We start from the raw sequence: 26543 nt of genomic DNA on the forward strand, positions 1-26543 counted from the left end.
ACTTAATTATCCACAAAAAAAAAAAAAAAAGGAATGATTCACGGGCAACTGTATTTTTGCCTTCCGCTCCAATTTTTCACCGAAAAGAGTTCAATAGCACTTCCTCTTCCGTTCCGAATTGCTGTTAGCTGCCTTCTTCACAAAATATTGCCAGTTTTCTTTAGATTATTGTGAAAACATTTCTGTCCTATTCTAATTCACTAACTCAGCGCTCCTTTTTTTCCCAAAATTATCCCTACAACTGTTCGTTTGATTATAATCTCGTGTTCTTTCTTATTTATTTACAGTAGACTCTTTATTCTGAACACTCATGGAACCGAACAAAAGTGTTCAGATTGTGGGTTTGTTTATTACAGAGGGAGACTGGATAATTCATATGTATTCGCCGGGACCACCAAAAAAAAAACATCGATATTCAGAGTATCGGGGTGTTCATATTAGAGAGTGTATAGATAGAGAATCCATATTTTGTAATTCAGGGGCGGCGATTTGGGGGAGGAGCACCTACCCTCACTTTTTATGGTTTATTTGTGTATTATATATTCCAACTTAGCAACCAAAACTAGAAAATATATAAAAAATAGAAATGTCAAAATTTTCAAATCATAATAATTTGTTTGTATATCTGTTTGCGAAACATTATTTAGCACAAGCAGTAACGCTTAGTTTATAATATTCATTGTTTAGATATTAGTAAATCAACTGTTTTATTTAAACAAGCCATACTTGCTTAATGAAATTATTACCAGGTGCTTGTGATACCTTAAAATACTTTGGGGTAAATAATGTAAGCCTAATTCATGTCTAAGTGTTTCTTCAGGGAAAGTTATTGTACTCATAATTCATCAAAATCTTAAGAAAAACGTGAGTTAAGCTGTTAGATTTTCATAAGTTACCATTCGTATGCTCTCAAAAATAGTCTTAGCCAAGTTTTGTAATTTTTTTTCCTTTCATTTTTTTTTTTTTTTTTTTTTTTTTTTTTTTTTGCGGCCGTTAAAAATCTTTTAGTTTTTTTAGTTGTCGGTTTTTTTGCCCCCCCCCTTTCAGTTCTAATCGCCATCTCTGTTGTGATTTATTTTTACAAAATACTTACATTAGTTTTATCTGTTCTGTACCTGGTAGGAAAAGTGCATTATGTCCCAAAAACTAAACTAGTTAGTTTAAAGATTTTTTTTTGTGACGAATTACTACAAGATTGTCGTTTATGAACTTATAAAAAATTTTAACCAAAATTTTAGTGCTTTTTACCTCTGAATAGAGAACAAAAAGTTGAGCAAGATGTGCTTAAATCCTGATTTTGGAGAAAAAAAAAACGAGCTGATGTGTGCATCAGATGACTTCCTTTTACATTATTGGCAGCTTTAATGTGATTCAATTGTTTACTCCCTAAATATCACCAACAGTGGCCAAATTAAAAGCAGATTTAAAAAAAAAAAAAAAAAAATTTCGAAAAAAAACGCCAATTTTATCCCCAAGTTGGCGACAAAACTTGGCGACCAAAAAAACTGGCGATATATTGCCAAGTGTCCGCAAAATTATAACACCACTTGAGTTTACATTGCAATTAACAATGATTTCTCCTCAAAAAAGGGACAAAAGACCCCCTCATGGAGCATCCGAATGCAACCAAAAAGAAAGGTGCACAACTAGACCCCACTAGGAGTCTAAGTACCAAATTTCAACTTTCTAGCACATTCCGTTCTTGAGTTATGCGACATACATACACACACGCACATACGCACGTACATACAGACGTCACGAGAAAACTCGTTGTAATTAACTCGGGGATCGTCAAAATGAATATTTCGGGTGTCTGTACGTTCCTAAGCATATATCCACGTGTGGTCGGGTTGAAAAATAAACTCAACATTCATTTGGGGGCAGGGGCGGCATTTCAGCATTTCGTTTGGGGGGTCGAGTTTCTTGAACATGAATTTCCTCAGTACGGAATAAAATACATACTGGTTAACAAGAAGTCAAGAAGTGATAATAAAATGGTTTTAATGTTAGGAATAATTATTTTTGTTAAGAACAATTAACATTTTTGCGACCGAAACTTTCAATTTATTTTGTAATAAGTTATCTCACAAAATATATCTCGGTACTAGTTTTTATTTTTAATTAAGTTCTTATCTGCAACTTTTGGAGTCAGAAAGAACAGAAAATTTTATAACTATATTTAATGAATATTCAATGATTTGCTTTATTGCCAGTACAGCTAAAGATGATGGTCTTGCTTACCTCATTGCGCTTCGAAGGCAATTCTCTAACCTCTTGAGATACAGAAGTTAAAATTGGTTGACTTTCAGTTCTCCTACAACTTTCTGGTTGTTTGCTGAGTTTTTTACACTGATGAAGAGGCTCCATTATTGTGGCCTTGAAAAAGCTATATGCTGTATTTTCGTGTTAATTTGTGTTTTATTTACGTTGGTTTTTCAATTTAATCACAAAAGTCATCTTTCAAATGACTGACCTGATTGAAAGTCAAAAACCAATGGGAGCAAGAAAGTTATGTCAAAAAGCACATTCCCTTCAGATTCTTCTCTTGAAAACAATCAAGAAAGCTTTTTAAATTGGGCTAGTATTTGTTTAGCGCCATTAAAAAGTAGTGATATGCCGGATCGTTAAAAAAGTAGGTTCGCGGATACGGATACGGATCATTAGTGTCAAGATCCGCGGATACGGATCTCAAAATTTTTTTTTACCCAATTCAACTATCCAAGTGTAAAATTTGTTACGGAAGGTATTCCCGTCAGAATAATGGCAGTTTCTTCAAAAAATGTCAACCGTGGCAAAAATATAATCATGACAATGATTTACTCTTTAAAGAAATCTCTGTTAGAATTGAGGGAGAGTTGGAAGGAATGGGTTAGCTCTGCATTAATGCTTAGATGGAATGAGAAAAATTATTTCTAGCTTACTCGGTAGATGTAGGATACAGGACCAAGAGTGTAAAGCTGCTACTGGACAGGCTAGAAAATTGACCCATTCAACCGAACTTCTCCAACCTACGAAATACAGAGGCGGGAACACCTTTACAAACAGTAAATAGAGAATTTAGTCTCACTTTTTTTAAAGATGCCAAGAAAAACGAAAATGAAGAATAAGAGATACCCCAAATCAATAACAAAAACTAATATTAAATTAAAAATTAAAAAAACAAAACATGTCCCAGAGAGCCGACCTCATATTAAGATGAATTTCGCCGATCAGAACACACATTTGTTAACAAATATGAACTGACAGAAGGTAAAAATTTTAAATCATTCAGCTTTTTCTCCTTATCTTCCGACTATGAAATCGCTACCAATCACGCGTATAAAGGCTTAGATTTGCACTTAAAATTTACTTAACAAGATTATAGCTCCTGCTGCATATAAGTTGAAAGTTTCAAATAAATATCAAACGCAGAAAACTTCGTTCTTTCAATTAGGGTCAACATTTTTAACGTACGGGTAAATTTTTACAACCATAATTGTGAAAAACGTTAAATCGGTCTTTAATTAATATCTCCGGTAATTTAAGTTCTACAAAAACGGGGCCAAGCTAAGAAAACTTTCGATCAAGTCACCTTTTAAACGAAATATGAACTATCAAAATCGGTTCCACTGTTTAGGAGCTACGATGCCACAAAAAGACACACTGATACACACTTTAAAAAGTTATTTCCCATTCCCTTTTGCAACGGGGGGGGGGGTACAAATTGGCTTCTGAAATGATACCTTATAATTTATATAGGGAATAAAACCTACTTTAAACGGAATTTAAAAGTCTTTTATAAATATTTAAAAATTTTTAGAATAGAAAAGATCCGTTTAAGATCCGGCAAAAAAGTAACGGATACGGATACAGATCTTTATTTTCCCTCGGATATCCGCGGATACGGATACGGATATCCGGAACATCACTATTAAAAAGTATAGTCGCATTTCACAAAACAATTCCTCTTCCCTTATGCTATAAATTTTACTTTTAGTGTAATAGTTTCTTTTTCGTTTTCTGTAATCGACTTACGTAATATTGAACTTAAGACCAATAATAAATATATCTCATCATATCCTGTCTCAATTTCTTGAGAAACTGAATTGATCATTTTATTCAAAATATTGATTTAATATTTTGACTAAAACTTCATGTGGGTTTTGTCACCTCTTCTACACTGGCATACAGTAAAAACTATTATGGAAAGTTCTGTCACCAAGTTCCACACCAGATTCAAGTATGCATTAGTGCGAAAATTACCAAGAGTTTGAGTTGTCAATCCAAGAATTAAGATTAGCGGATTGAAATTTTCATGATAGAGTGTAGCATTGTTCAAAAAATGCTCCGCAGTATTAATGAAGTAAACAAAAATTCGAACAAGTCATACATATTAAAATGACATCAGATTTTCTATCAATGAAAAGGTCGCTTTCCAGTAGGTCTTCCAGGGGGGTATAGATTTAACACTTGAAGACCATCTTGTGTCACTCAGAGATTGTCAAGTAAAGATCCTCAAGATATTCATTTGTCGATGTGAAAGTGTTTTTTGAAGTGGAATGTTTTTCAAAAATAGCACATCTTAGCAAAACGTTTCCATGAAAGCATGTAATATATCGAGTTGCTAAAATGTGTTTCTAGTACAAGGCATCAATGAACACTTACCAGCTAAACATTAAGTTATAATATGAGAATAAAAATTTATGAAAAATGACATGGAGTTTACGCGTAAAAATTGTGCATTCGCAACACTGTACGGGCATCTCATACAAGATGCACCATCATAACATAGAGTACATAATTTTGAAATATTCAACCCATATGAAGAGATTACTTCTTTAGTTAAGGCAAACAATTATTCTCCATCAGATTTTTCTGTTCTGAAAATGCAGGCAAATGATTTTCTAAGTTATCTAAATTGAATTTACCCATTTTTTATTATTCTTAGTGAAAAATTTGGGGTTGCAACCGCCCCCTCTCGCACCCCCTATTTGCCGCCCCTGTTTGGGGGTGAGAAAAATGGAAATTAAGGACGATTTTTGAGTGAAATTTTTTTTTTGCGAATACGATACTTCCTTTTTTGTAAAAGGAAATAAAAAAGAACAATACATCGTGCCATTTACCTCCCTCGTACAGATATTATAATGCGACAACCTCCTTTTCTGGCTTGACAGATTTGACAAATTTTCCCGCTTCTTCAGACATTACTTTCCTACTTATACCGTTGACGCAGTCGAAAACATTTTATAGCTAGTTTATTTCATTATAATTTTATTAAATTATCAAAATTATTGTATCCCCGTGACAAGTTCAAAATTTTATGAGCAACCTTTGTACTTTTTCCTTCTTATACATTTTGTTGTCATATATATTACATTTCTTCTATATGAATTCAGGACCGTCATTTCAAATTTTTCTAGAGGGGAGTAAGGAATAAGGATATAAAATATAAAATTGTATCGAAAAGTCACAAAAATCGCTCCCATGTATAAAGACACACATGTTCAAAATTATCTTCGCATGCATAAACCGACAGATTTCTCAGAAATTGTGAACAATAATTTTTATATTTTTTCTGAAACAATAGGGGACAGTGGTAATAATAAATGGTATTTGTTTTCGTTGGTTTTATTAATTATATCTTTATTTTATTTTATTTTTTTCAAATATAATGTAGTAGACGCTCGCTTTTATTAACCTCTAATTTACGAACACTTACAACCTTACAAACTATTAAATAGTCTGGGAAAATCTTCCGCTGTAACGATATAATTTTTCTTCCTTTTTACGAAATAAAAATGATAAAAAACTCTTTTTTACGAACTCAGTACAAGGCAAATACGAAGCTCTTTCTTAAGATTTCCAGCAGCAAGCAATAAAAATATGAAAAGATAATGCCTTTACCCCCCCCCCCCCCCCCCCGCTGTGAAAACTCAGTGCTTTTCCTATAAATGGGTGTGTTTTTTACGGTTTCTCGATCAAATTTGCATCAAGTCTTTTATCCTCTCCCCCCTCCATCCAGAAAAATGCGGATTGATGGGCCTACCCACCATTGTTTACTCCTAAAAACAAATGAATTGGTTTTAAAATGGTCAATGAAACTTGACCTCACGATCTGAATGGGTTTTAACGCTTTTTTATTTATTTTTTTCATTTTGCACAAAATTTTGTTCCTGTTTAATATGGTTAGAATGGAATAAATTATTTTTCAAATTTTCAAATTAAAATAATCTAATAAAACTAAAATAAAATGCTACTTCAATGAGCCGTGTTTAACTAAGGGTGAGTAAGATGGTATTTTCATTGCATGCGCTGATTTTATCGTAAATACATTCAATTTATTCCACTCAATTGCTACGGAATGTTGCTTGTCAGACTTAATACGTACCTAGCTTTTGATACGTTTCAACATTTTTTTTTCTCGTGGTTCCCTAGAGTTTGTAATATCGAACGTCAGCTGTATTTTTTCCTAATTCTTATCAAATTTGCACTCTTCTCTTTTTAGATGATTTGACAAGAACTTTAAAGCGAGCTTCCACAATGAATCCTTCTAGTAATCTATCCGCCGATTTCCGACCGTATAGCGGAGGTAGACCAGCATGGGCTGTAGCAGATGGAGCCAGCGACTCTGGTCGCGATCTGGAAGACCAGTACGAGAACGATCTGGTAGAACATCGAGACGTCGTTCCAGAGCCAGAAAGAACAGGATGCTGGTACAGTTTCGTGCGAATAGTCCGAGGTAAAGACCGTAGTACTTAATTGCTGCTTGGGAAAGAATTCTTTGTATATAGTTACTAGTGGTACCCGTACGGCTTTGCTCGTAGTAGAAAATTAAAAGATGATTTGGTTTGTCTGTATTTACAAATAATGGATGATGATATTCTCGCGAATTTGCTGTGTTCGTTTGCTCGCCCACGTTATGGTAATTTGCTCGTCCTCATTATGGTAATTTGCTTGTCCATGTTGTGGTAATTTTCTCGTCCACGGTGTGGTAATTTGCTCTGTAGAATGTTCTTAAAATTGGAATAGTAAGTGAACAAAATCGAATTTTCAAAAAATCGTTTCGAGGTGCTCCCCCCTATGCAACGAAATAATTCTATGCCAAATTTCATGAAAATCAATCGAACGATGTAGGCGCTGTGCGCGTAACAGGCATCCAGATATCCAGAGACACAGACTTTCAGCTTTATTATTAGTAATGAAAAGATAGATTGAAAATTATAGGGTTTCGTTGAAACACTTGAAAAACCTAGTCTCTAAGGTTTAACTCTCCCACTGCTCACATTTTTTTTTTTAAAGGAGTAGCTTCAAATTTTTAAACATAAAAACCAACACAGAAATCTATGCACTATTTATAATATTATATCGTTTACACAAATTAAGCTAGAAATTGCTCTTTGTAGCATGAATCCAGGCCCGTGTCCAGGATTTCATAAAGGGAGGGGTTTTTGCAGGCCTGTCTCTTCAAAATATTTTGTTTTGAAGGGGACGGGCAAAGCGTTTGATCGATACATTTTATCTGAAAAAACAACAAAATATGTACAAAAATGCTTAAATTCATCATGTTTGCAGGGATGTGCCAGTTGCGACAAACTGCTCCAAAAGACTGCTAAATGAACTTTTCTGCTCCAAAATCGGACAAACTTGCGCCAAAAGTGCGATTTTGCATTTAATGTTGCAGTTCCTTCAGCATATTTGGCAGTTTTTTCAGATTATCATCAAGTTTAGGCATTTGGAGCTTGTTTTTACGATTTTTTTATATAGCCCTGATTTTTTGCCGAATCCGATTGCATCCGCTTTTGAAAAATTCAATCGTTTTAATTTATTATGTGATCGTTTCCTTTGAGTTGAAAAATTTTGCATTGACCATTATTTTCAACCATTCTTATCTTTTGTTTTCAGAAGAAGAGGACTTGTAAGTTCGTCTTCTTGCTACGCCCACTCAAAAATGCCAAATCTAGTTGCATCCGAATTGATCTAAGCAAATGCCATGTGTAAAAACTAATATTGTTCACCAGTTTTTAATCTTGGGTTTCTTAAGATTTTAGGACAGAAAATTGATCTCTAATTTTGGTTGGAGACACATAAGATAGCAAAAATCGGGGAATTTTAATGCTCTGGCGATGAAAATGCAGACATTTAAAGTTTCTGAGACTCAAGCATTACTTTCCATATTCTGAGCCTGCCTCAAAATTTTTATTTTTATTTTCCACATGTATTTTAAAATTCCTTTTCTTATGACATCATTTCTCAAAAGCATTTTTTTTTCATTGTAATTTCATTATTAATTTTGTGATTAAATATCAAATAGTTAAAAATTAAAGATTTTAATGGTTTCCTTTGCTTGATCTTCAGATTTGTTAATCAAGTAGCTCAGTATGTAACATATATGACTATGTGTATAAGGTCAAATGTTAGTAAATAACTTACAGGTACCAAAAAAAAAAAATGATTAATAAATAGCTCTTTAAAACTCATTTGTAATTTGTTGAGGTAGAGTTTTTAAATTTAACTATTCTTTTTTGCTTTTTTTTAAGCCTTTTTGAATATGTTTTTGAGTTTTATACATATATATCTTGTGTCTTTTACATATATGTATGACCTACATAAAAGCAAACAAAATTTAAAAATAGATATCAAACACCAAAACTTAAATGTGAACAAAAGCAGTGATGTATTAAGCAAAGTAAATATGTGAACTAAATTTAAATCAGTGTAAGAAAAACGTAGAGCAGGACATGGCTTGTTTTTTGTGAAAAATATTAGACAAAAAAGAAAATAAATAAATAAACAAATAAATATAAATAAATGTAATTAAGAGAGCTTCAATTAGTAGTCGGAGTGTTGGAGTTACGGTTTTTTGCATCCTTAATCTCCATTTTTATCATTTTATCATGTCACACATGTTTCTGTGCGTGAAATATACATAGTTGCTACACATTGATGCAAAATTTAACTTTTCGCTGCTGCAAGCTGCTCCAATTTTGCAATTTTACAGCTCCAGGCTGCTCCAAATTCACCGTTTTACTTCTCCAAACTCACCATTTTCCTGCTCCCAAGATTGCTCTAAAAGCGAGTTTAGAACGGCACATCCCTGTGTTTGTAAAATCCAGGGAGAGGGGTAGCAATTGACCCCCCTAATCTCCCAAATGACGGGCCTGCTTTTGGCTTCAATTATTTTCATTCTTAGTTGCATTGTCAGGAAAACACATTTCAGTGTGCAAATAATTCTTCATTGTTTAAGGTCACAATGAGGGGCTTAGCAGTTTGGAGGGAGGGGGAATGGTTCAAATTCACAGAAGATTAGGTTTTAAGCAATATACTGCCTATTCTATTAATGTATTTTACACACAGCAGAACCTCGTTTAGCCAGCGCCTGTTTATCCGGATCAAATTTGTAGAAAAATTATATTTACGTAAATAATCATTTAAAATTATGATTTCAAGAACAGAAGTTTAAATGCGCCAAATACTCGGTTTCATTTCAATTAAGCATACTACTCCTGCAAAGGACGTACAATAAAGTATAGTACTAATTTAGCAAACAATATGATATACTTTGGATGTCAGCCCAATACTATTGCAGCTGAATTGTAACTGATGAAGTAATTGAGAAAAAATGGTATGATATAGTTTTGTTAGAAAGCATTGTTTTTTGGTGCAATAAACGATAAGTCTGCATATTTAAGAATATTATTGATTATTATTAGGATTTTCGCTTATTAGGATTGTCTTTGGTCCTATCTAGTCCGGATAAATGAGGTTGTATTGTACATGTAAGGATCGTTATGAACCCCACCTCCCAGAAGGAAATTTCTGGTTGGGCAAGAAAACCTCAGTATTTATCCATTTTACTGCTTGTTTAGATTCAAACCTATTATCTGTTTACAGTGCAATATATTGCGACAAGTACTGAGAAAATTTCACAAACTCTTTTATAACATATGTTTTCAGGTTTTAATATTGTAAGATAATGCTTAGCAAACTAAATAGGAAGAGTTTTGATGCAGTTGTAAATTACATTAACAAACGCAATTACTTTGCATCTACAGAGCGGCAACAGTTATCGCTTTTTGTGAAACGGCCCAGATCAAAACCCCTTATGAGAAGCAATATTAAACAAAGTATTGACAGCCCATTCAACTGTTGCTCCATCTCTGTTTTTCCAAAATATGATTTTAGTTGATTAAGAGAAGACAGTGTTGTAAGTTACCAGGCAACTTCAAAGAGAATGCTTTTAAAAAAAAGTTCTGTACACAAATTTGAACATGAAAGCTAATTTTAAGTCAAATAAGCACAATTCTTCATTTATTTTTTTATTTTTTCTCCAATGGGAGGGGTTTAACCCCTAAAACCCTCCCCTTGGACACGGCTCTGGATGAATCTCAGAACTAAGGTCAGAGCCAGGGGCACCCCGGTCTTAAATTTTTGGGAAGGCAGTAATTCTCGATTTTGTCGAATGAGACTCCAAATTTTGCCGAATGGAGCTCCAAATTTTGCAGAATGGAGCTCCAAATTTTGCAGAATGGAGCTCCAAATTTTGCAGAATGGAGCTCCAAATTTTGCAGAATGGAGCTCCAAATTTTGCTGAATGGAGCTCCAAATTTTGCTGAATGGAGCTCCAAATTTTGCAGAATGAAGCTCCAAATTTTGCAGAATGAAGCTCCAAATTTTGCAGAATGAAGCTCAAAATTTTGCAGAATGAAGCTCCAAATTTTGCAGAATAAAACCCCAAATTTTACTGAATGATGATAATTTTGCCGAATAGAATTCCTAATTTTGCCGAATGATGATAATTTTGCCGAATCATCAGACAAAATTTGTCGAATAAGGGAATTTTTAGAAGGTCACAGTGATCTCCCATCAGGGCATCCCTGTTCAAAGCTAAAATCTACTTTATATTCTCTGCACCAAACTCGAATTTCATTGCAAGAGACCAATACAAATTGCAAAATCTCAGGAGCTAGGAAACTTTTTTGCGGCCGGAAAAATATTTCTCATCGTTCAAAGAAAAATTCAGCTTAAAATGGCTTCTAAAAGATTCTATCTTTGAAAGAACTAGACACCACGGTATTTTTTTTAGCCGCTTGGGCGACCTGGCGTCTTAGATTTGTTAAGACTCTGTGCTTTGCAAAATAACGAGCTGTGAAATTAAATGCTTCGGAACATGCATTACTGGACATGTAAACGGTGAAATAGTGAGATAAGGATTTTAAATTAGCAGGGAGAAAAAAACTCGCGCGCAGGTAAATCACGAGATAAGGACATTTTTCTACATTAACGTTGCTCGTGCATATCTTAGCACAAGCAGTCAGAGATGAGCTTGAACTGAACAGGCATTTTCTTTGCACTTGGTTACTTGGTTTTTTGCGAACGATTCGATAATAGAAGTACAATAGATAAATGCTTATATCACCCCAACTGTTTAGTTACTTCGTTTTGTTTATCCCAAAGAATTCTTTGGTTATTTTTGCTTCACTTCATATTTGTAGTTTAAAACAGATTGTAGTTTTCTGAGGAAGTACAGAGAGCGTAGCAAGGCGTGGGCGAATGGGGCAACGACCTTAGGGCTGGGGGAGGGCCTTCGTGGTATTGGGGGGGGGAGGTCATTGCTCTTGGGGGGAGGTGGACAACAACAACAATGCATACAATATCTAAAATAATTCAATAGCACTCACATACTCATTAACTAGTCAAAACAATAACAGTTGATGTAAAAGTTAAACGAGCTGATGTGTGTGTGAATCACATGACTTCCTTTTACTCCAATTTAATGATAATAGTGCCTCGGAGAAAACGAAGAAACACTTTAAATATTTTCACCCCAAGTTTGTTGCGAACCGAAGCAAAGAAAACGTTTTATTTAGATAAATTTTCCCAAAATTGGCAGTTTTAATGTGATTCAATGGTTAACTTTCTAAATATGACCAACTAGAAACCAAATTTAAATTTAAAGAACCACCAAATTTGTCTTCAAGTTGGCGACATAACTTGGCGACCAAAAGCTTGTCGATATATTGTCAAGTGTTTGCCAAATTTTACACCACTTGAGTTTGCATGGAAATTAACAATGATTTTGCCCCAAAAAGGTGCCAAAGACCCCCTTTGGAACATCCGAATGCAACCAAAAGAGAAGGTGCCCAACTGGACCCCACTAGGAGTCTACGTACCAAATTTCATCTTTCTAGGACATACCGTTTTTAAGTTATGCGAGTTACATGCGCACATACGGACGTCACGAGAAAACTCGTTGTAATTAACTCGGGTGTCTATACGTTCATAGGGATATATCCACTCGTGGTCAGGTTGAAAAAAAAACTCAATATTCATTCGGGGGCGAGCAAAATTAAAATTAAGGCCGATTTTTAAGTGAAATTTCTTTCGCGAATACAATACTTCCTTTTTTGTAAAAGGAGTCTTTCGTTATGTTTAATTTTCCAATTAACAATGGAAACTAGGAATTTTACGTAAAATTGATTTTTAAAAAAGCTAGAATTTGCCTCAAACTAAAAAGGGAAGGGGCCTCTCAAAACTTATTTCCCACTCTCAATTTTGTTGTTGCCACGACCACGTCACTGTGTAGTCAATTATAATTTAAAAATGTGTGAATGTTGTGCAGGAACGCGTTCGAATCATTCAAGGAAAAGTTTCAAGATGTACTTAGGACCTTAAAGATTTGTAGCATTTGAGTTTTATTTCTATAAGTTTGCTGTTATATTAAAAGAATATTTTTGTCAATAGTGAATATGGTAATGATTCCAAACATAAAATCGTACCACAACCACAACATTGTGGGAGTACAAGTTTTTAGTATTAAACAAAATGGAGTATTACCTCATCCTGGTGTTGTCAAGTTTCGTATCAAAAATGACGAAAATTTCGTGCTTGAGGGATATAGATAAATAACTCTTTAGTGGTGCATACACATAATGTACTCGTAGTAGCAAAATTGAGAAAACATTATTTTCCTTTTTAATATACTGCACGTAGATTTAAAACACAAGACAACGTAAAATAAGATGTAAAATAAGAAATAACAACGTCAAATAGCATAAAAGACTGATTACTGCAGACCCGTGTTTCGACGTTACAAGGAAAGACTTTTTCAATACAAAAGAAATGAGCTTAAGGATGAAAAGACATCCGACAAAAGTCTTGTCTTTTCCTGCATAAGCTCATTTCGTTTGCATTGCGTTCCAAAAGGTATTTATTCAACTTACAAGACTACGATGTTTTAGTTTTCCTTAAAAAGCGTTCGGCAGTGCAATTAAATGTCATAAAATCTTAGTAACATTCAACAACTTTGACGGGTTAGAGTTCTAACACATGTTTTGTTATCAGGAAGCGATGTTTATATTATTCAGAAAACAGTTCACACCTTTATGACCTGACAAAATCTTAAATTCTAAATTATAATATGACAATGTGCTGCAAATAAAAGTACGAATATTTTAAGTCCGCGAAGTTCGGATCTCTAAACTGTTCTACGAATCACTTTAATGGATTGTGAAATCCCTTTAGATTTTATGAAAAATAGCTCTGTAAAACAAAACAGAGCAATCAAATTATGTCCGATTTGAGAGCGAATTTCTCATGAAGTTTTCATTTGTTATCACTCTCTCTCCAGCTGGCTTCATTCTAAAACCATTTTGTGTTAAAACGTTCTTTTAATGCTTAATTTACATTTTTTTTTTTTTTTTTTTGCAAAGACCCCCAATTCATGGCGGTAAACTAAAGTCCTAGAAGTCCCGGTACAGAGATATTCTAATTCTAAAGCTCTACATAAGCGTTTTTTTTTTTTTTTTTTTTTTGGATTACACTGCTGGCTAAAAGTATTACAAATTTGAAAGATCCATCATTTTTCCAAGAATAAGACCAAATAATAATAATTATGATAATTATTATATTTTTTAAATGCCAGTAGTTACATTAGTTAAAAGGACATAATATGATTTAATTATTAAATAACAATATTTTTTAAATTTGAAACAAAATATTATACAAAAGAGAATGTTCAAGCTATCAGAAATTTCAATTATTTCTAGTTCTCCCAGAATAATATGAAATACAGAAATAATTTCAAGTTTTTTTGAGCAGAAAACAAGCTGATGTGTGCATCACATGACTTCCTTTTACTCCACTTTAATGTCATTTTCCCATTATTGACAATTTTAATGTGATTCAATTATTTACTTTCTAAATATCACCAACAGTAGCCAAATTAAAACCAAATTTAAAAAAAAAAGCCAAATTTGTCGCTAAGTTGGCGACAAAACTTGGCCACCAAAAGACTGGCGATATATCGCCAATTGTCCGACAAATTATAACACCACTTGAGTTTGCATCGAAATTAACAATAATTTCCCCCCAAAGAGGGGCAAACGACCCCATTAGAAACATCCGAATGCAATCAAAAGAGATGATGCACAACTAGGCCCCACTAGGAGTCTGCGTACCAAATTTGAACTTTCTAGGACACATCGTTTTTGAGTTATGCGAGATACATACGCACATACATACGTACATACGGACGTCACGAGAAAATTCGTTGTAATTAACTCGGGGGTCGTCAAAATGGATATTTCGGGTGTCTGTAGGTTCCTAGGCATATATCCACATGTGGTCGGGTCGAAAAAAAAAAACTCAACATTCATTCGGGGACGAGAAAAATGGAAATTAAGGTCAATTTTTGAGTGAAAAGTTTTTCGCGAATACAATACTTCTTTTTTTGTAAAAGGAAGTAAAAAAAGATCACATTTGAAACGAAAAATCATTTAATAAGTTTTTGGCCTCTGGCTTTAATCGCAGACTCTTAAGGCACGGAATCTACAAGGCGTTACAACACTTCTTTCGACACTTCATGGTGTCATATTTCAACGATTGTTTCCTTAAACTTCTCCCTGGTTTACCCTCGATAAAAAATCCCAGACCTCTAAACTGAATGATAACATAAGTAGTCGATAGGTAAAGAAAATCACTTAGATGGATAACTTACAAAACCAACAACTCAACTTTTAATGTCATATAAATGACCGCATATGACGCCACTTTTTTCCAGGATTCAGATTGACGTATGGAAGTACCACCAGGAATGAAATATTGCCACAAAAATAGCTCCATCTGCTATATAATTCATCCCAATCCAATCCTTTTAATTTTCAGGGCACGATTTATCGAAGCAAACGAATCCTGCAATTTGTACAAAATTCATTTTCCTCAGCTAATCTGTACAAAATGGTTTTCATGGGTTGTTGCTTCGAGCAGCCAGCCGAAACCGTGTCTTGTTGGGGTTCCATCTCCATAGGGACCAGAGGAACAGCGATCAAGATTACATTTGTGAGATTGAGCTATGAAACATTAAAATCTGGAAAATACGCAATCACCAGAGTAAATTATCTAGTGATTCAGTTGTTCAGTTATGTAACCAAGCAGCAATTCATGTGCGATATTATTATGGTGTTTATTTTGTTCGATTTTATGGGGTAATGGAGCTAATATCCGTTACGGCTAAAGGTCAACATGACCTTTTGGATCATGGGAAGGGTTGACACGCTTGTCAATCTAGATGGTATTTTTATTAGAACCAATAATGTTTTATGTTAATCAAAACAAAGCCAAAAAAAAAAAAAAATGATTAGGTACTCATAGTTAAGTTGACACATTGCTTAAGACAGCAATAAATCCTGAACGTTAACTTGTTAACTTTTTTTAAAAACATATTTTAATCCTTGTATCTTAACAAGGAAACATCAACCTAACTATTATGTAAAAATAAAAAAAAAAAGTTTTAAAGAGATCGTCTTTTTCTGTGGCCATTTTAAAAAGGTTTTTATTTTCTTGAATTACATAAAATATTCCTAGAAATTCCTTCCTGAAAGTAATACAGTATTATAACTGAAAATACTTTATGACTTTCAGGAAAACAAAATTATATGTCTGGATAAGTTAGGTGATTTGATTGCAAAAACGGACAATGAAAAAAGATCGGGGTCGCAAAATCTTTCATGGAAATCGAAATCGCAGAAACGAACCTTTCGTTTTAAAATCATGGTAAAAAACGGGATTTTTCAAAAAAAAAGCAATCTCTTTTTTTTTTAATTTTATTTTTGTGTGTGTTTCCAAATCAGTTTTGGTTGTGTCTTACCCACATTATTTTCATAATCTTTTTATACAGAAAAAAAAAACGCTTCCTGTGTGTTTTTGATTTTATTTTATAAAAAGTATTTAAAAAAAACACTAATTTAAACAGAGTTATGAGGGCAGTTTTACAGCGTCTAAAAATTCACAAAAAATCTTGTGTTTGGAAAAAAAAATTTGTACTACTCCCCAGTTTGTTTTGTAAAAAAATGCAACTCATTCTTGATAAACTCTTCAATACTGCTCCCAGAAACCACAATCAACATCTTATCTCGAGTTCTATGAACAAACTTATGAAGGAAATGAAGTATGTCCGTTATATATAAAGGATCTTTTCCCTCAATCCCATATAGACATTTGTGCAATCTGCAATCATTATCAAGTCTCCTACTATGCAGTAACATGGAATGTATAAAATTTGTATCAGTAAGCGTAAGCAGTGTCTTTTGCTGCTAAAAAAATAAATAAATGTGTAAATAAATAATACCTAATAATAGTAATAATATTAACAATAAAAATAAATAAATAAACAAAGAAATATTTTAAATCCTTGGAATACAACAAAAACTTTTTTTTTGCTAATCAAAAAATAATTTTTGTATTTAAATTTTAAAACAACAACCACAAAGAAAAGAACAAGAAAATGGGACCTAAAATGGTTAAAATAAATAAATGATTTAACATACCTCGTTTATTACTACGCTTGCACGAGAAAGCTTGATCGTCCACAAAAACACAGCTAACGCATCGAGCGGTTCGAAATGGCCATTTTCATGTGACCATCTCCAACAAAATGTTTCCACTTGTTCATTGTTTTTTTGTTTTATTTATTTCCGGCGAAACAGACACACACAAAGGAATGTTCATTGTATCACGCACGGTATTGTTCTACTGAAGCAAATTAAGGATTAGAAAGATATACATCAAAACATATACTCTCCTGTCCATCATGTGTGATTAATTTAATGACCATAATACCTTGCAGTATTGGAATCGTATAGGATGTGTTTATAAAGGTTTGATTGACAGCTATGTCATTATTCGTTACTAAGACTAAATTTTTCTTCCAACAAAAATTTCGTGATTATTTCTGCGACCTTTTCCTACCTTTAAAAAAAAAAAAATCAAACAAAATAGCAGTTTTAACCCTCTTACTGGTTGATGTTTTACGCACAGTGTATATCATTTACATAAATTAAGTAAAAAATGACGCTTTATGAGATAATACTAAAAACAAGTTTCAAGTTGGCGTCTTTTTTTTTCATTTAATTCAAGTTTTTTTTTAAATTTTAATTTATTTTATTAATTAATCAATTAATTAATTTATTTATTTATTTATTTGAGCAACAAACTCACTGTCTGCGACTCTTTTCTTGAGTGAAATAGGAGGCATGTGGCTTGCAAAATAACGAGTTGACAATCGAAATACTTTAAAAAATGCATTATTGACATTTAAAAACGGTGAAGTAGTGGAATAAGTAAAGTGTAAGAAAAACAACGTTAAAAAAAGCACAAATTTGCCAATTACAGCAGACACCTGTTTCGGCGTTACAGGGAACGCTTTTTTCAATGCAAAAAGTAATGAGCTTATGGATGAAAAGACGTTGCCGTAATTGGTAAATTTGTGCTTTTTTTTAACGTTGTTTTTCTTACTTTACTGTTCAGCACAAAGGTATTTATTTATCTTAGTGGAATAAGGTTTAAATTACATGTAAAATTTATTTAGGCGGTTCCCCCCCCCCCCCTTGAACCATGAAATCGTGAGGACTCTCTTTAAGGAATCGCAATTAAAGAGCAGTAAAAAAAAATTTTCAGTTTCAATCATTTATATCGTTTTTACTTAAAACGGAGACATAACTATTTGACACGCTAAAAAAATCATACCCTATTATTCTCTTTGAGGGTTTTCGAACTAGAATTGTAACGGAAATTGAATAATGGTTTTGTAACTAAGTGGAGTCATTTGATATATGGGTGAATTTTCGATAAATGAATTTTTTTGCGTCCCCAACGAAAAAGGCATCTGTTTAGTTTAATATTTCTTATTCCACTACTTGCCGCTATATGTTTGAGTTTGTAAAGATGCAGAAGATTTTTGAAGTTTTTTGAGATTTCTAAGCACTAGAGGAAACTGTTGTCAGGCAAGTGACAATATTGTCAGAGTCATTTATGTAATACTTTTAATTTTTTTCCCTCTTCCTTTCTTGACAAATATACTTGCATTTTTCTCTTTTAATTCAGAATTTTTACTCTGATCATTTTTAATTCTTTGGTAACGCAATCTTTCAGCTTAAAGCTTTTTTCTTAATCTATCTTTCCCCGTTTGCTTCTTTTTAGTGTTCAAACGAGCAACTAGAACAAAAAAAATTACTTGTTGTAATCGTAAGATGAATATATATTTCTAGTGGCACAAAAAAAAAAATGCGCCAGACAAGTGACAAAATCACACATAACTTGTAAAAAAAAAAGATCACGCGTTATTTTAACTAGAACTTAAACGTAATTCGTGATGTCTGCACACAATAAACATTGCATTGTACAAACGTACATTTAAGCAACGATAAATATAAAAACATATTACCAGGGGGAAATACTACAGCGACTGGCACAGCGCACGCTTTGTGGCAGTGCAACGAAAAGTGATGGAATATTATTTGAACTTTGATCAACACCGTTAGCTTGCTTTTAACTGAAGTATGCCTTACACAGATTAATCACGGTCAAGGAGATTTTTTATTAATTTTAATGTTGAATTTGAGACTCTCAATTTCCCATTGTGAAGGTGACATTATTATTAAGTGGTATAAAAAATAAGTTTTTTTTAATTAATAAATATTTTTACAGTGTGCATTGATAAAATATGTTTTGATATTTATTTAGGTGCATGATTATGGTAAAATACATTGCGCCAGGTTATTTAAATAAGAACGATGAAAGTGTTTGAATAAAGGGTAGAAAAAAGGCAGCTATACATTTATAACTATTTTCAGCAATTAATGCTAAAATGAAACAGTTATCGAAATTGACTGTGTGGGTCAATTAAAAGACAATATTCTTTACTAATTAAGCATACGATAACAATAATACAATTTGTTTTACTTAATAATTTTCTATGCGCCATTGGAATTTAAATAGCGTATGTTCACCCATACATATTTTATGATACATCACTTAGTAAATTTTACCAATGAGTTAGGGATAGTTGGGAAACCAAATGGAATCCGTCTTAATCACAAATTAAAAAAGCCATTGATAACTAACGTAAATTTGAGGCTGTTTCTTTCAAAAGGATTTTAAGAAGTTGTACAGTATAACTTTGATTTAACGATACCCGATTTAACGATTTCCTCAATTTAATGATACAGTTCACTGGTCCAGATTTGGCTGTATTAAGTGTCGATGCTCCTCGATTTAACGATATCCTTGATGTAACGATAACTTTTTCCACTCCCTAAACAATCGTTAAATCGAGGTTATAGGTTAACGGCACTAGTAACAGACATGCTTAAGACATCGTTCTCCGGTTAACTCAATTTTCTGAGCTTTTTAATGTATTTAGACTTTTAAAAACTATTTTTCTCTCATTCAACTACATCTCATCTAACGTTTGACTGCTTCTGGATTCTCTGAATAAGTTAATTCTATTTTTATTTGCTCAATTTCGAAAAAAGGTCCGACCCCCCCAGTAACAGCCACTGACAATTCTGATGATACCCGGCAACAGATAGGATGAGGAAAGGATGAATAATGAACAGAGTTCCCCCTTTTCTCTTCAAAATGTGCAAAAGTTCTTTAATTTTAGATCTAAAGCCTTATTAAATTCAAATGAACATGAAACACCGGCAGACCTCGCGGTGGCTGTTCATAATCTTCTACCACTGTCTTGTAAATACTAACTGGCTCTTAAAATTCACTCTGATAAAAACACTAGATGGTTGCACCGTATTCATGGGTCACAGCAACATCAGTTTTAACTTTCCTAAAATTTTTATTATTTAAATACAAATTTACTTCTGTCTGTTACGGGTCTCCCTTGTCTATTACTATTGCCGTTACCCTACTGTATATATATTTTAGATGTTGATATATATTTTAAAAGGAACGCTCACACAGGAAGCATTTTTACGATTGTCGAAATGTATCGCAACCCTGTAACAGTATTCAAATTCAAAAACGAGTATTTATAAGAAAAAACAAAGGTTTTGCGCCACAGTATTTTTAACTGATTTCTTTACAAACACTACAATACACGCAAAACACTGATGATGTTATGTTTACTGGTTGTCTAGGGAGTTTGAAATAATTAGTGAAAACTCAAAGTTCGACAATGTTTTTTCTAAATTACAAAATTTCAATGATGTGTTTTTGTCAATTCTATCATTTTTACGCCACCACGCAACAGATAACTTTGTAGAGGTTTTATGGTAAGAAAAGCTTTTGCTTCATTTTAAAGTAATAATTAATTCTCTCTTTTTTTTTTTTTTTTTTTTTTTTTTTTTGAGTTGTGTCACTTTTGTTGCCGGGTATACTTTTGTTTCAAAAAATATTTGAGCCAAGAATTTTTTTGTAATTCTAATCTCACTTGAATCCTACCCTTTCATTTAAAAAAAAATTTCAAAATTTCTTTAAACTAACAAATTTTTGATCTGCAAAGGCTGGCTTTCCACCTCAAACATAATATTTAATTTTTTTTCTCGAATAAATTTCAAGTTATTGGTGTACTAAACTGCATTTACTACTATCTTACTAATCAGAAGTTACTAATATTAAAAGTTTTAATGCAGCCGATTCCAAACAATAACTAGTAAATTGAATTCGACCTAATTTGTAGCCATGGAATGTTAATAACGTACGTAGAAGCTGTTATTAATAGTTAATATGTCCTATCAATTTGGAATTGCATTTATTATAGTTGGTATCGATTTTCATTCAATTCATCTGGAACAAAACTTTGAGTAAAAAATTTCAGCGAATTGTCTACTGAAGGTGTCTTTCTTCACATCATGGAAAACTATGTTTGTCTCTAAGTTTATTTTTTAACACCCCTTCTTGACCGTAAATGTGTTTTATTTTTTCAGGTCTATGGGCCACTCGACAGATGGGCAAAGGGGACGACAAAGAATGGCTGGTAAAAGTGACGCTACGGGAACTTTTTACCTATATCGTGTTCCTGGTGCTGCTTTCCATCAGTAAGCATGAAGTTCATTTCTTACTGCAATTAATTTCCGATTATCCGCTAGTGGATTAACCGCGGAGCGGATTAACCACGAGTCGATCAACAGTCATGAACATGTATTTTCGCAGTAAAAAGCATATACCAACGGCTGTTGTTTTGTCGAAAAATTGTAAATTTATACTCAGTTGTTTTATTTTATTTATTTATTTTTTATTTACTTAATTATTTATTACTAGTGGTATCCGCACGGCTTTGCTTGTAGTTGAAAATTAAAAGATCATTCGGTTCGCCTGTATATTTACAAATAATGGATGACGAGTTTCTCGCCAATTGGCTATGTTCATTCGCTCTCCCATTCCACGTCATGATAATTTCTTAATTTACTCGTCCATCTTATGATAATTTGGCTCCGGAAAATGTTCTTAAAATTGAAATAGAAAAAGAACAAAATCGAATTTTCGGAAAATCGCTTCGAGGTGCATACCCCCATGATGCAAACTAACTTTGTGCCAAATTTCATGAAAATCAGCCGAACGGTCTAGGCGCTGTGCGCGTCACAGAGATTCAGACATCCTAGAGACATCCTCCAGACAGAGAGACTTTGAGCTTTATTATTAGCAAAAATTAGTATTATTTTATTTTATTTTATTTATTTATTTATTTATTTTTTCTGCTCTCTTTGTCCTACATACATTTGTTTTATTGATATCAAGTTCCGTTGCACAAAAATATAAAACATTTTTCCTGTACTGTAAATATTTCCACTGTTTCAAGAAAGTATTGTGCATCAATACAGCTAAATGTTTGAGGATGGACAATTTTTACCTTCTTTGTCCCTCGTTTTAGATTTTTTTTTTCAGCTTATCCGCGGTTTTTATCATCCACGGCACCTGTGCCTCCCAATTCCGCGGATAATCGGGAGTTGACTGTATATTATAAAATTCAACTAATGGCGTAGCAGCAGTCAATAAAATCGCTGAAACGTTATGACGTAGAAAAGTTGGACTGAATTTCATAATCGAAATTAAAAAAAAATTCGCAAAGGATAAAATAGATCAAACGCTATAGTTTGAAATGGATTAAAATACTACTGTAGTTGCATTGTTCTTCACATTTGTTGCATAATTCGCAATTCAAATGAACTATAAGAGGCGCTGCAGCCTCTGGCTAATGACTACTGAAAAAGGGCCGTAGGATATAAGCAATCCAATGAAATCAGAGCAAAATTGAAATTTTTACCACTTTAGCTAATTTCTTAACCATCTTCTGATGCACAAAATTCTTGAAAAACATTTCGTAGTAGAGATAAAAACAAGCACTTTAGAACAATTGTTATAGTATTACGTAAGAAAAAAAAAGTTATTTTAAGAAACATCTTTAAATATTATGTTTATTTGGGGGGAGGGGGAGAAAGAACATTTTAGAGATGGGCAATGTCGCTCTTTTTAACCGACTTCAAAAAGGAGGCGGTTATCAGTTCATACCGTATGTATGTTTTTTTTTTTTGTTTGTCCACTCATAGCGTCTCACCTAGTGAACCGATTTTGATGATTCTTTTTTTAATGGATAGAGGATGGCTCAACTTAGGTCCCATTACTTTGTTTGACCATATTTGTTCTTTACAAAAAAAGTTATGGGAAAAAAACAGTAAATTTCCCTATTAAATGATTAAAATGATATTGTAGCGAAGTTCGCACGTTTCATCCGTGGATAACGGTGGCTCAGTGGTAGAATTCTCGTCTCCCACACGAGCAACCCGGGTTCAAATCCCGTCTAGGACAAAGTGAATTTTACTAAAATTTCGTTTCTACTGTTTCCCGAATTTTCTTGAATGTTCTATTAATTTCTGTATCTTTTCAAGTCTGGAAAGTTCCAGCACTTTTTCAAGTTGTATATAAGGAGATGTAACGTTCATTCGTGGTTCTGAATAAAGATCTCGAGTTGAGACTAACGAGTATTCGCTTCATTTGGCTTTCACATTGCCTTCGTTATCTTCATCTACGCGACAATATGAAACTCATTGTTATAAAAGTTTGGTGCCATATAACTGTAACATTAATAGTAATTGTAATGATAATTTTGAATAAAGGCTTTTCTAATGTAATACAGTGATATAGAGCCGCACTTCTTACTAGGTAACTTCTTACTTTTACTGAAATATCTACATTTACACTAAAAAGAATGAAATAAAAAAATTTTGAAAAAAAAAAAATAGAACCGACTTCAAAATTGCTCTAAAAAGTGAAAAATAATTTTATTCTTTAAACACCATCGATAATACTTTTAAACATAATTTTTGAAGTTGGCGCAAAAACAAAAAGTAAAATCCATTGTAACCATGCTTCGTTCATATTTTTATCAAAAAATCATCCAAACTTAGGAACGAAACATTTATATCGTTACTCTAATATGCTGTCATCAATGCGTAATGCATGTGGTAGTGAAGAAACTGGACGTGGTTAAATTTATACTTGTAGTTAAGTTATGGCTGTGAATGATTTTATCGATCGTTTTTGCGCCAACTTCAAAAATTATGTTTAAAAGTATTATCGATGGTGTTTAAAGAATAAAATTATTTTTCACTTTTTAGAGCAATTTTGAAGTCTATTTTTTTTTTCAAATTTTTTTTTCAATGATCCGTTCATCAGATGATCGTTCATTTTTTGATCCGTTCACTGAACTCTTTCTTTTGAACGACTTCGTTCATTTAAAAAAGTTGCAGGCGATCTCTCCGCAGGATGTACTCATGTAAATTCGAAATGTTTCATTAGATAAGTAATATTCTTTGAGTAAAAACAACAAAAATTACCTAAAAGTAAGAAAATATACCTTTAAAAAATTAAACAAAAAATATGTGTAGGTTCAGATATATATACTAATGGATCATATGTAACGAAAAAGTAACAACAAAAACATCAGTAACTCAGCCGGGGTACCGAATAAGTTAATTTCAAAAATAGGACTCGCCTGAATATTAGGGAACTTCATAAATATCCCATAGTGCCCATGGGATAACAAAAAAAAAATAATAATAATAATTTGAATTTTGACATCTTGAATTCAAATTATGTTTTTCGCAATCACGAGTGCGTGTATGTAGGCGTGTGTGTTTGTGTGTGGGGGGTATGTGAGTTTGTGTGTAAGGGGTATGTGTGTTTGTGTGTAAGGGGTATGTGTGTGTGTAGGCATGTGTGTTTGTGTCTGTGTGCTGGCATAAGTGTGTGGGTAGTTGTGTATGTGAATGTGTGGGGGAGGGGGTATGTGTATGTGGGTGTAGGCATGTGTTTGTGTGCAGGCATGAATGTGTGGGTAGTTGTGTGTGTAGGTGTATGTATGTGTTTGTGTGTGTGTGTAGTTGTGTATGTATGCGTGTGTGTGTAGGTAGGACATGGATGCAACCTGAAGACGGCTTTCGCTATAGGAGTAGCATCGTGAGGACCCGTCGACGGTGATGCTGCAGAGGGTGCTGGCGGGAAAATAAAATGATAGGACATCAAAACAGTCAAGTGAGAACAATAAGCAATCGTGATTGATCAAAAAAAAAAAAAAAAGCATTAAGTACTCAACATAAGGGGGAAAACAGACAGTAATAATACCTATCGAAATTTTCAGGATATTGGACGTAAAATTGAGACTTAGAAATCGCCAAGTTAGTTAAAAAGGAATCGAAATTAGTATAAATGGTAGTTAATAGGGATGTTATAGATAGTAGACAAAGTTATCGCTAGAAAAGAGATAAAAGGAATTTTTAGAAATAGTTTTGGTGACAGAAAGCGTGAGAAGGATTTTAACAGATGCGTGAGATAAGAAGAGGAAAGTCCAAACATTTTGTTAGTAGCCTAAGCAACTTACCCAAAGTATTACTAAAGGGCACATTGAAAAAATACAAATGCACTACAATGGTTTATAGTTAAAATAAATCTTTGCGATTGACTGAGAGTTAAAAATTTGAAGATGATTCTTAAAAGTAATTATAAAAAAAAAAACTCTATTTCATCACAAGTGCATCAATACAATGTTTCAAAGTGTTCATTGTTCAAAACATTTTTCAGTTTAAAATTTTGATAAAAATATAGGTTTTACCGAGAGATAGAAAAATATTCTATTCTAAACATCACAAATGATTCTATCAAGTTTAAATCTAATAATTCCTTCTGCTACGGATTTTATCGTGCAAAATTCTACTAAAAACAAAAATTATATAATAATAATAATAACAATATGAAAACAAATCGTAGGATAAAGTTTTTAAAAAAGTGTAGCATAAAAGTGCAAAAAAAGTATAAATAGTTATAACTTTATTACGGCTTTTGCTGTAATTTGGTGTTGTGATAAAACAGGTAAAAATGTAGCAATGATTGGAAGGTCTGATAGATCTAAATTTATCTTTTAATGTGTCTCATTCCATCCGTCTGTTTAGAATGTTTTTATAAAATCATAAAAATAAAAAATGCTGCATACTAAAAGTCGATTGAGCAACATAACAATATTGAACAGCCATAGCAGTGGAACGGATTTTTCAAATCACTTTTCCCTGTACTTAGAGAAGAAACAAATATTTTGATTACTACATTCCAAATAAATTCGTTTAATGCTAAAAGGAAAGAAATGCTTAATCCTTCCCACATGACGTATCAAGTGTCGAGCACTTTTTGAAGCCGCAACGAAGAAAGTACTAGTCGGAAATTAACTTTAAGTCCTGTTTTACCGTCAGTTCTTCGTAGCCCTCCCTTGTTCTATTCTCAATTTTTCTCTCTCTCTCTCTCTCTAAGTTATACTTCATTTGGTTTGGCAAGATGAGAGTAACTTTAGCACGGTGCCGAAAGCAAAGAAATGGAAGTGATGCTTAGGGTGACGTCCCAAATTTTATCTGGATTAAAATGAGAGGAAAGAATATAGAAAATTTGTACACTTCACAACAATGAACTATCTGTGAAATTCAACTAATAAAGTAAAAGTAATTCAACACCAAAAAAAAGCAAATTATTTTATTTGTGATGCAAATTATTTATTTTGTTATTCTTGTTTTTAGCCTACTTTCCCAGTATAAGTCAGAAAAGTAGAAAAAAGCATGAAAGAAGGCTTAATGCATCTTGAAAATATCGCGAAAAAAATAAATAAATAAATAAAAAATAAATAAACAAATATCGAAAAATTAAAACTTGGAAAGTAAGGTATTGAGATGGGGGGAAATGTTTGTCGGTCTGTCTATCTGTTCCCCCCTAATTCGCAACTCCAGAGCTCGAATACG

General features: G+C 33.0%; 1 protein-coding gene across 1 annotated transcript in view; it reads left to right on the forward strand.

Annotated features, from left to right (window-relative positions):
• Positions 1-26543, forward strand: part of LOC129217377 (polycystin-2-like) — a 73758-nt gene that overhangs the window by 16275 nt on the left and 30940 nt on the right. Inside the window, exons 2-3 of the mRNA XM_054851667.1 lie at positions 6485-6718; positions 21195-21305. Coding sequence (XP_054707642.1) covers positions 6520-6718; positions 21195-21305 — 310 coding nt within the window. The 5' untranslated portion in view covers positions 6485-6519. The remainder of the gene's footprint in view (positions 1-6484; positions 6719-21194; positions 21306-26543) is intronic.

Source organism: Uloborus diversus, chromosome 2 (genome assembly GCF_026930045.1).
Source record: "Uloborus diversus isolate 005 chromosome 2, Udiv.v.3.1, whole genome shotgun sequence".
In the NCBI taxonomy this organism is placed as follows: Eukaryota; Metazoa; Arthropoda; class Arachnida; order Araneae; family Uloboridae; genus Uloborus; species Uloborus diversus.